Source organism: Molothrus aeneus, chromosome 30 (assembly GCF_037042795.1).
Source record: "Molothrus aeneus isolate 106 chromosome 30, BPBGC_Maene_1.0, whole genome shotgun sequence".
NCBI classification, from domain to species: Eukaryota; Metazoa; Chordata; class Aves; order Passeriformes; family Icteridae; genus Molothrus; species Molothrus aeneus.
This window is the reverse complement of record NC_089675.1, coordinates 2,255,128-2,266,626: the sequence shown is the minus strand read 5'-3', so window position 1 is coordinate 2,266,626 and position 11,499 is coordinate 2,255,128. Positions and strand designations below refer to the sequence as shown.

General features: G+C 60.6%; 1 protein-coding gene across 1 annotated transcript; it reads right to left on the bottom strand.

Annotated features, from left to right (window-relative positions):
* Nucleotides 1-178: 178 nt before the first annotated feature.
* RND1 (Rho family GTPase 1) lies at nucleotides 179-11,469 on the bottom strand. Its single transcript, XM_066567850.1, has 5 exons — nucleotides 11,314-11,469; nucleotides 11,139-11,226; nucleotides 7,858-7,967; nucleotides 6,123-6,257; nucleotides 179-1,286 (listed from the first exon to the last, which is right to left on the bottom strand). Exons 1-5 carry the CDS (start codon nucleotides 11,431-11,433, stop codon nucleotides 1,041-1,043), a joined length of 699 nt encoding a protein of 232 aa, XP_066423947.1. The 5' UTR covers nucleotides 11,434-11,469; the 3' UTR covers nucleotides 179-1,040.
* Between the last annotated feature and the right edge of the window lie 30 nt (nucleotides 11,470-11,499).

The following is an 11,499-nucleotide window of genomic DNA, read 5'->3' as shown; positions in this document are numbered from 1 at the left end:
AGATCAGGGGGTCCCAAGCAGAGTTTGGGGGCAGAAGAGGTGGGGGGACACTTTTGGCACCCCCCTCCCCAAAAGACACCCCCGATCACATCAGTGTCACCATCAGCAGTGACACCAAAACATTCCAAAAGCTTCCAAAACCCACGATCCCTCCCCAAAGCACAGGGCCAGGCGGGGATGCACATAGGTAGGTGTTATATTTCTGATAATAAATAAGCTTTTTTAATAACACTGACATGGAACAGAGACACCCCCCCTATCCCCACCCCCCCCAAAATATAGTCCATAAAACAGCCCCCCCTCCCCCCTCCCCAACCCACAGGGTCCCCCAGGGCCAAGCAGCAGATGAGGGATGGGGGGAAGGGGGAGAGAACAGGATGAGTCCATGGATGAGTCCCATGATGTGCACCCCAAACCCCACAGGGATCCCCAGGATGGCGTCCCTGTGTCCCCCAAACCCACAGGGACCTCCCTGGGTTGGTGTCCTTGAGGCTCTGAGCACCCCAAACCCCCCAGGGATCCCCAGGATGGCGTCCCTGTGTCCCCCAAACCCACAGGGACCATCTCAGGTGATGTCCTTGAGGGTCTGAGCACCCCAAAGCCCTCTGGGTTGATGTCCCCAGGATCCTGTGCACCACAAACCTCCCAGGAACCATCCCAGGTGATGTCCTTGAGGGTCTGAGCACCCCAAACCCCACAGGGACCCTCCTGGGTTGATGTCCTTGAGGGTCTGTGCACCCCAAACCCCCCAGGGACCCCCGTGGGTTGGTGTCCCTGAGGGTCTGAGTACCCCAAACACCCCAGGGACCCCCTCAGGGTTGGGAACCGGGTGAAGCCCTCCCCATACCCCCCTCCCAGGGCAAGGGCAGCACCCCAAACCCTCCTTTAGAGCAGGGGGGGGACCTCCCAAACCCTACCCAGCCCCTCCACACCCCATTCCCTGCTCTTGGGGGGAGGTTCCCAAATTTGGGGTGGGGAGGAAGGGGCTCTGTGTGTGTGTGTGTGTGTGTGTGTGTGTGTGTGTGATTCCCTTCCCCCCTTCACATGACGGAGCAGCTTTTTGCTTTTTCCTTCTTGAAGGTGGAGGAGATGAGCTCGGAGCGGCTGGGGAGGTGCAGGAGGCGCTTGGAGAGGCTGCGGCCGGGGCTGCGCGGCGGCTGCGGGGCGGCGCTGCTCAGGCACAGCCCGGACACGGCCCGGAAGATGCTGTGCACGCTTTTCTCCGAGGTGAACGCCGAGCACTCCAGGTAACCCTCGGCTCCCAACTGCCGGGCGGCCGCGCAGCCCTGGCGGAGAGCGGAGTCAGGCGGCGGGGCACCCCAAAGCCACCGGGACAGCCCCAAAGCCACCGGGACAGCCCCAAACTGAGCCCTAAAGCCACCGGGACAGCCCCAAACCCACCAGGATATCCCAAATCCACGGGGACAGCCCCAAACTGAGCCCCAAAGCCACCGGGACAGCCCCAAATCCATTGGGGTACCCCAAAGCCACCGGGACAGCCCCAAAGCCACCGGGACAGCACCAAACTGAGCCCCAAAGCCACCAGGACAGCCCCAAACTGAGCTCCAGAAACACCAGGACAGCCCCAAATCCACCGGGACAGCCCCAAACCCATTGGGGTACCCCAAAGCCACCGGGACAGCCCCAAACCCATTGAGGTACCCCAAAGCCACCAGGACAGCCCCAAACCCATTGGGACAGCCCCAAACTGAGCCCCAAAGCCACCGGGACAGCCCCAAATCCATTGGGGTACCCCAAAGCCACTGGGACAGCCCCAAACTGAGCCCCAAACCCATCGGGACAGCCCCAAACCCACCAGGATATCCCAAAACCACCGGGACAGCCCCAAACCCATTGGGGTACCCCAAAGCCACCAGGACAGCCCCAAACCCATTGGGGTACCCCAAAGCCACTGGGACAGCCCCAAACTGAGCCGCAAATCCACCGAGACAGCCCCAAAGCCACCAGGATATCCCAAAGCCACCGGGACAGCCCCAAACTGAGCTCCAGAAACACCAGGACAGCCCAAAGCCAGTGGGACAGCCCCAAAGCCATTGGGGTACCCCAAAGCCACCGGGACAGCACCAAACTGAGCCCCAAACCCACCGGGACAGCCCCAAACCCATTGGGACAGCCCCAAATCCACCGGGACAGCCCCAAACCCATTGGGGTATCCCAAATCCACTGGGACAGCCCCAAACCCATTGGGATATCCCAAAGCCACCGGGACAGCCCCAAATCCACTGGGACAGCCCCAAAGCCACCGGGACAGCCCCAAACTGAGCCCCAAATCCATCAGGACAGCCTCAAACCCACCAGGATATCCCAAAGCCACCGGGACAGCCCCAAACTGAGCTCCAGAAACACCAGGACAGCCCAAAACCACCGGGACAGCCCCAAACCCATTGGCGTACCCCAAAGCCACCGGGACAGCCCCAAACCCATTGGGGTACCCCAAAGCCACTGGGACAGCCCCAAACTGAGCCGCAAATCCACCGAGACAGCCCCAAAGCCACCAGGATATCCCAAAGCCACCGGGACAGCCCCAAACTGAGCTCCAGAAACACCAGGACAGCCCAAAACCACCGGGACAGCCCCAAACCCATTGGCGTACCCCAAAGCCACCGGGACAGCCCCAAACCCATTGGGGTACCCCAAAGCCACTGGGACAGCCCCAAACTGAGCCGCAAATCCACCGAGACAGCCCCAAAGCCACCAGGATATCCCAAAGCCACCGGGACAGCCCCAAACTGAGCTCCAGAAACACCAGGACAGCCCAAAACCACCGGGACAGCCCCAAACCCATTGGCGTACCCCAAAGCCACCGGGACAGCCCCAAAGCCATTGGGGTACCCCAAAGCCACCGGGACAGCACCAAACTGAGCCCCAAATCCACCAGGACAGCCCCAAACCCACCAGGATATCCCAAAGCCACCGGGACAGCCCCAAACTGAGCCCCAAATCCATCGGGACAGCCTCAAACCCACCAGGATATCCCAAAGCCACCGGGACAGCCCCAAACTGAGCCCCAAACCCATCGGGACAGCCCAAAGTCATTGGGATATCCCAAATCCACCAGGACAGCCCCAAACCCACTGGGACAGCCCCAAACTGAGCTCCAGAAACACCAGGAGAGCCCAAAACCACCAGGATATCCCAAATCCACTGGGACAGCCCCAAATCCACTGGGACAGCCCAAAGTGAGCCCCACAAACACCACAGGGACAGCCCCAAACACACTGGGATATCCCAAACACACCGAGGCAGCCCAAAGTCATTGGGATATCCCAAAGTGAGCCCCACAAACACCGGGACAGCCTGAACACAGCGGGATATCCCAAATTCACTGGGACAGCCCCAAACCCACCGGGATATCCTAAACTGAGCCCCAAACACATTGGGACAGCCCAAAGTGAGCCCCACAAACACCACAGGGACAGCCCCAAAGTCATTGGGATATCCCAAATCCAGCGGGACAGTCCCAAACCCACCGGGATATCCTAAACTGAGCCCCAAACCCAGCGGGATACCCCCAAACTGAGTCCCACAAACCCATCAGGACAGCCCAAAGTGAGCCCCACAAACACCGGGACAGCCCCAAACACACTGGGATATCCCAAATCCACCAGGACAGCCCAAAGTCATTGGGATATCCCAAATCCACTGGGACAGCCCCAAACATTGGGACAGCCCAAATCCACCGGGACAACCCCAAAGTCACTGGGATATCCCAAACTGAGCCCCAATTCCACCGGCATATCCCAAACCCACCGGGACAGCCCCAAACCCACCGGGGTACCCTAAACTGAGCCCCAAATCCACTGGGACAACCCCAAACCCACTGGGATATCCTAAAGCCACCCCCAAACCCATCAGGACAGCTCAAAGTGAGCCCCACAAACCCATCGGGACAGCCCAGACCCACCAGGACAGCCCCAAACCGACTGGGACAGCCCAGAGTCATTGGGATATCCCAAACCCACCAGGACAGCCCAAAGTCATTGGGATATCCCAATTCCACCAGGATATCCCAAACCCACCCCCCAAACCCATCGGGACAGCCCAAAGTGAGCCCCATAAACCCATCAGAACAGCCCAAACCCACCAGGACAGCCCCAAACTGATTTGGGCTGGGCTATACCAGCCCCAATATATCATTGGGATATCCCAAACCCACCGGGACAGCCCAAAGTCATTGGGATATCCCAATTCCACCAGGATATCCCAAACCCACCGGGACAGCCCAAACCGAGCCCCACAAATACCGGGACAGCCCAAAGTCATTGGGATATCCCAAACTGAGCCCCAAATCCACCGGGACAGCCCAAACCGAGCCCCACAAACACCGGGACAGTCCAAAGTCATTGGGATATCCCAAACTGAGCCCCAAATCCACCGGGACAGCCCAAACCGAGCCCCACAAACACCAGGACAGCCCAAAGTCATTGGGATATCCCAAACTGAGCCCCAAACCCACCGGGACAGCCCAAAGTGAGCCCCACAAACACCGGGATACCTCCAAATCCACCGGGATATCCGAAACACACCAGGATATCCTAAATCCACCGGGACACCCCAAAATGAGCCCCACAAACACCAGGACAACCCAAACTAAGCCCTGTGCAAGCACAGGGACACCTCAAACCCACCAGGATATCCCAAACCCACCCCCACAAACACCAGGACACCCCCAAACATCGGGATATTCCAAACTGAGCCCCACAAACACCGGGACAGCCCAAACTCATTGGGATGTCTCAAATCCACCGGGATATCTCAAACTGAGCCCCAAATCCACTGGGACAGCCCAAAGTGAGTCCCACAAACATCAGGACACCCCTAAACTCACCCCCACAAACACCAGGACACCCTAAAGTGAGCTCCACCAACACCAGGACAACCCAAACCCACCGGGACAGCCCAAAGTCATCGGGATATCCCAAATCCATCAAGACAGCCTCAAACCCACTGGGACAGCTCAAAGTGAGCCCCACAAACACCAGGACACCCCCAAACCCACCCCCACAAACACCAGGACACCCCCAAACCCACTGGGATATCCCAAACATTGGGACAGCCCAAACTGAGCCCCACAAACCCATGGGGACAGCCCAAAGTCATTGGGATATCCTAAACTGAGCCCCAAACCCATCGGGACAGCCCAAACTGAGCCCTGTGCAAACACCAGGATCCCCCAAAAACCCACCCCCAAATCAAACCACTGGGACACCCCAAAAATCACCCCCAGAAATGCCAGGATCCCACAAAATCATATCAGACCACTGGAACACCCCAAATCCACCTCCACAAACATCAGAACACCCCAAATCCACCCCCAAAACCACTGGGACACCTCAAATTGACCCCTGTGCAAACACCAGGATCCCCTAAAACCCACTCCCACATTGGGCCACCGGGACACCCCAAAAATCACCCCTAAAAACCACTGGGATCCTCCAAAACCATATCAGACCACTGAGACATCCCAAAAATCACCCCTAAAACCACTGGGATCCCCCCAAATCATATCAAACCACTGGGACATCCAAAAAATCACCCCCACAAACACCAGGACACCCCAAAACCATATAAGACCACCGAAACACCCCAAAAATCACACCTAAAACCACTGGGATCCCCCAAAATCATATCAGACCACTGAGACATCCTAAAAATCACCCGCACAAACACCAGGACACCCCAAAACCATATCAGACCACCGAAACACCCCAAAAATCACACCTAAAACCACTGGGATCCCCCAAAACCATATCAGACCACTGGGACATCCCAAAAATCACCCCTAAAAACACTGGGATCCCCCAAAACCATATCAGACCACTGATACACCCCAAAAATCACCCCAAAACCATATCAGACCACCGAGACACCCCAAAAATCACCCCTACAAACACCAGGACACCCCAAAACCATATCAGACCATCGAGACACCCCAAAAATCACCCCTAAACCATATCAGACCACCGAGACACCCCAAAAATCACCCCCCTGCAAACACTGGGATCCCACCAAACCCACACCATAATCAGACCACCGGGACACCCCAATCCCACCCCCTCACAGCCGTCGGGGCCCCCCCAAACCCTCCGGACCCCCCAGACCTGCTCGTAGGAGATGGGCGCCTGTTTCTGGTGCGAGAGCTCCAGCAGCGTGCTCAGGTCTGTCCTCAGGTCCGTCTTGCAGCCAATGAGCAGCACCCGGGTGTTGGGGCAATAATCCAGGATTTCTGTCTTCCACTGAGGGGTCAGGGCACCTCTCAGAGGGACAGGGGACACCCAAAAGCCGCTCCCTGTCACCCCATGGCGGGGTGGTGTCTCCATGTGCCAGCCTTGACCCCACAGAGATACCCCCAGGAATCCCCCAGATCCCACAGAAATGTCCCCAGGGCAGTGTCCTCACATCCCTGAACCCCCAGATCCCACAGAAATGTCCCCAGGGCAGTGTCCTCACATCCCTGAACCCCCCAGATCCCATAGAAATACCCTCAGGACAGTGCCCCCACATCCCTGAGCCCCCAAACCCCACAGAGATACCCCCAGGAGCCCCCCAAACCCCACAGAAACACCCCCAGGACAGTGCCCCCACATCCCTGAACCCCTCAGACCCCACAAGAGCCCCCCAAACCCCACAGAGATATCCCCAGGACAGTGTCCCCATGTCCCTGAGCCCCTCAGACCCCATAGATACCCCCTTCAACCCCCCAAATCCCACAGAGATACCCCCAGGACAGTGTCCCCATGTCCCTGAATGCCCCCAAATCCTACAGAGATACCCCCAGGAACCCCCCAGACCCCACAGGAGCCCCCCAAACCCCACAGAAACACCCCCAGGACAGAGTCCCCACATCGCTGAGCTCCCAAACCTCACAGGGACCCTCCAGGCTGGTGCCTCTACATCTCTGAGCCCCCTAAACCCTATGGGACCCCTTGGACTGGTGTCCCCACAACTCTGAGCCCCCCAAACCCCACGGGGACCCTCCAGGCCAGTGTCCCCACATTTGTGAGTCCCCAAACCCCACAGCGTCAGTGTCCCCACATCTCTGAGCCCCCAAACACAATGGGGACCCTTTCAGGCTGGTGTTCCCACATCTGAGTCCCCCAAACCCAGAGGGACCACCCAGGCTCGTGTCTCCACATTTGTGAGCCCCCCAAACTCCATGAGAACCCCTCGGGCTGGTGTCCCCACATCCCTGAGACCCTTAAACCCCACAGCATCAGTGTCCCCACATCCCCGAGCCCCCCAACCCCACAGGGACCCCTCAGGCTGGTGTTCCCACATCCCTGAATACCCCAGACCCCACAGGAGCCCCCCAAACCCCACAGAAATAGCCCCAGGACAGATCCTCACATCCCTGAACCCCCAAACCCCACAGAAATACCCCCAGGACAGCATCCCTACATCCCTGAACCCCACAGAAATACCCCCAGGACGGCGTCCCCACATCCCTGAACCCCACAGAAATACCCCCAGGACGGCGTCCCCACATCCCTGAACCCCCAAACCCCACAGAAATACCCCCAGGACGGCGTCCCCACATCCCTGAACCCCCTAAACCCCACAGAAATACCCCCAGGACGGCGTCCCCACATCCCTGAACCCCCTAAACCCCACAGAAATACCCCCAGGACGGATCCTCACATCCCTGAACCCCACAGAAATACCCCCAGGACAGCATCCCCACATCCCTGAACCCCACAGAAATACTCCCAGGACAGCATCCCCACATCCCCGAGCCCCCCAAACCCCACGGGGACCCCCCCAAGCTGGCATCCCCACATCCCTGACCCCCCCAACCACCCCGGGCGCACCGTCCCGGGCTCTGAGCCCCCTCCCCACCTTCTTGGTGGCGCTGTCGAGGGTCTCGGGCCGGCTGACATCGAAGCAGAGCAGGACGGCGTCCGAGTCGCTGTAGCACAGGGGCCGCACGTTGTCATAGTAGGGGGAGCCTGGGGGAAAGGGGGGGGTCACTGCTGAGCCCCCCCACCCCCGGGACACGGGAAAGGGGGGCTGGGAAAGGGACACGGCCCCCCCGTGCGAAATGGGGTGGGGGCATGGGTAATAGAGAGCCCAAAAGGGACAGAGCACCCCCCTAAAAGGGACAGAGCACCCCCAAAAAGGGACAGAGCACCCCCCAAAAGGACAGAGCCCCCCCCTAAAAGGGACAGAGCACCCCCCAAAAGGGACAGAGCACCCCCCCCAAAAAGGGACAGAGCACCCCCCCTAAAAAGGGACAGAGCCCCCCCCAAAAGGGACAGAGCACCCCCCCTAAAAAGGGACAGAGCACCCCCCCCAAAAAGGGACAGAGCCCCCCCCCAAAAAGGGACAGAGCCCTCCCCCAAAAGGGACAGAGCCCCATTCCTGTTCCAAGTGGGGACACAGCTCTAGAGACCCCCAAAAGAGACAGAGGCCCCCAAAAGGGACAAAGGCCTATTCCTGCTTGGGGTGGGGGTAAAGCTCTAGAGACCCCCAAAAGGCACAGAACCTCCTTGTCCCGACTGGGGTGGGGGCACAGCTCTAGAGACCCCCCAAAAGGGACACAGCCCCCTAAAGCAGACACAGCCCCACTCCTGTCCTGAGTGGGGGCACAGCTGTAGAGATCCCAAAAGGAACAGAGCCCCCCAAAACGGACACAAACCCTAAAACAGACACAGCCCCATTCCTGCCAAGGGTGGGGACACGGCTCTAGGGACCCCAAATGGGACACAGCCCCCCAAAAAGGCACAGAGCCCCTAAAAGGGACAGAGTCCCATTCCTGCTCAGGGTGGGGACACAGCTCTAGAGACCCCAAAAGGGACAGAGTCCCCCCAAAATGGACAGAGCCCCTAAAGCAGACACAGCCCCCTGTCCTGATTGGGATGGGGACATGGCTCTAGAGACCCCAAAAGGGACAGAACACCCCAAAAGGGACACAGCTCCCCAAAAGGGACACAGCTCTAGAGACCCCAAAAGGGACAAGGCCCCACAAAACAGACACAGCTCCCCAAAAGGCACAGAGCCCCCCAAAGAAGACACAGCTCCCCAAAAGGGACAGACGGACACAGAGCTCTAGAGACCCCCAAAAGGGACACAGCTCCTAAAACAGACACAGCCCCATTCCTGCCCAGGGTGGGGACACAGCTCTAGAGACCCCAAAAGGGACAGAGCCCCCCAAAAGGGACAGGGGCCCATTCCTACTTGGGGTGGGGACACAGCTCTAGGGACCCCTAAAAGGCACAGAGCCCCCCAAAACAGACACAGCTCCCCTCCTGCTCAGGGTGGTGGCTCACAGCTCTAGAGAACCCCAAGAAGGACACAGGGACACGGCTCTAGAGCCCCCAAAAAGGGACACAACCCCCCCAAAACAGACACAGCCTGATTCATACCCACGGTGAGGACTCAGCTCTAGAGACCCCTAAAAGGCACAGTGCCCTCCAAAATGGACACAGCTCCCCAAAAGGGACAGACGGACACACGGCTCTAGAGGCCCCCAAAATAGACACAGCCCCATTCCTGCCCAGGGTGAGGACATGGCTCTAGAGACCCCCAAAAGGCACAGAGCCCCCCAAAACAGACACAGCCTGATTCATACCCACGGTGAGGGCTCAGCTCTAGAGACCCCCAAAAGGAACAGAGCCCTATTCCTGCCTGGAGAGAGGGGCACAGCTCTGGAACCCCCTGAAAAGGGACAGAGCCCCCCAAAACAGACATAGCCCCATTCCTACCTGCTGTGGAAACACAGCTCTAGAGACCCCAAAAGGGACAGAGCCCCCCAAAACGGGCACAGCCCTATTCCTGCCCGGGGTGGGGACACAGCTCTAGAGAGCCCCAAAAGGGACAGACGGACACACAGCCCTAGAGCCCCCCAAAAGCGACAGAGCCCCCCAGAAGGGACAGAGCCCCATTCCTGCTTGGGGTGGGGGCACAGCTCTAGAGCCCCCCAAAAGGCACAGAGCCCCCCCAAAACGGGCACAGCCCCATTCCTGCCCGGGGTGGGGACACAGCTCCAGAGATCCCCAAAAGGGACAGACGGACACACGGCTCTAGAGCCCCCCAAAAGGGACAGAGCCCCGCTGGGGCCGGGGAGAGGGGCACAGCTCCGGAACCCCCCCAAAAACGCCACCTCCGTCCCCGCAGCCCATGAGCGTCGCATCGCGCCTTCGCCAGGCAGCGGGAAATGGAGCCCGCGGTGTTTATGTAACAACCCCCCCGCCCCCCCTCCCATTTTGGGGAGCCCCGGCAGCACCGAGGGGGGCTCGGGATAGGGGGGGAACCGCAGGAGGGGGTGCCACACGCTGCCACCCCCCCGGGGTCCCCGGGGACACGGAGCCGCCAGCACCGCACCCGGGACTGCGGGGGACGCGGCGCGGGGAGGGGGTGCGGGAGGTTGGGGGGGGTCAATGGGGTTGGGGGCGTCCCCCCCCACACCCCCCCGGCCCCCCCAAAAGGCCTCGGAGGGGTTTCGCAGCCCAGACGCTCCGTGCACGGAATAGCAAAGAGGCTGCGCCAGCGCATCGCCATGGCAACCGGGGACCGGCGGGGACCCCCCCTCCACACCGGGGGGGACACTGCAGCACCGGGCAGGGCTGCCCCGACCCCCCCCCACCCCCAAAATATTCGGGGTGCCCGAGGAAGGAGAACAGCGGGGTGTCCCATAATCCGCCCCATTCAGGCAGGGGGGGCTCAGCGGTGTGGGGACCCCCCCCCAAGGAAGGGGTTCAGCCTCCTGTGACCCCCCCCCAGTCCCCGACCCCCCCTGTGACTGTGGGGTCGGTCCCTGGGGAGTGCCTGTGCCCCCCACACCCACGGCTATGATCCTAAACCTGAACCCCCCCTCAGCGCGGTCACCGAGCTCCCTGCGCCGCCGCAGGGACCCCAAAACACCCCCGGCCCCCCAGAACCCCAACAAGGCCATCAAGGACCGTTCCCCCCGGCGCTGCAGGTCCCCAAAACACCCTCAGGATGCCAAAACACCCCCACTGCAGGGACCCCTCGCTCACTGCAGCATCCCAACCACGACCGCCCAAAAACCCCAAAGCACCTTCCCCGATCAGGCCCGGGGCAGCCCCCGCCCCACTCCCCCGGTACCGGAGCCCCCGCCAACCCCCCAAACATGCACTGTGCGTGTCTCCCCCCGGTACCGGAGGTGTCCCAGAGGCTCAGTTCCACCCGCTGCTCCTCGCTGGCCAGACACGCCGTGTAGTTCTCAAACACGGTGGGCACGTACGTCTGCAACGGCACCGAGAGCGTCAGCGCCCGGTCGGTGCCGCTTTACCGGCGCCCACTGCCGGTTCCCCGGTGCCGGTCAGGGCTCACCTCGGGGTAGCAATCCTTGGCCAGCACCTGCAGCATGGCCGTCTTGCCGCACTGCACGTCACCCACCAGCACCAGCTTGCACCGGGCCGGGGCGGCCGGTGCCGGCCTCCGCTCCCGCATGGCGGCAGCGCGCACGGGTCCCCCGTGCTCGCACCCACCCACCGCCCTGCGCCCCGCCGCCGCAGC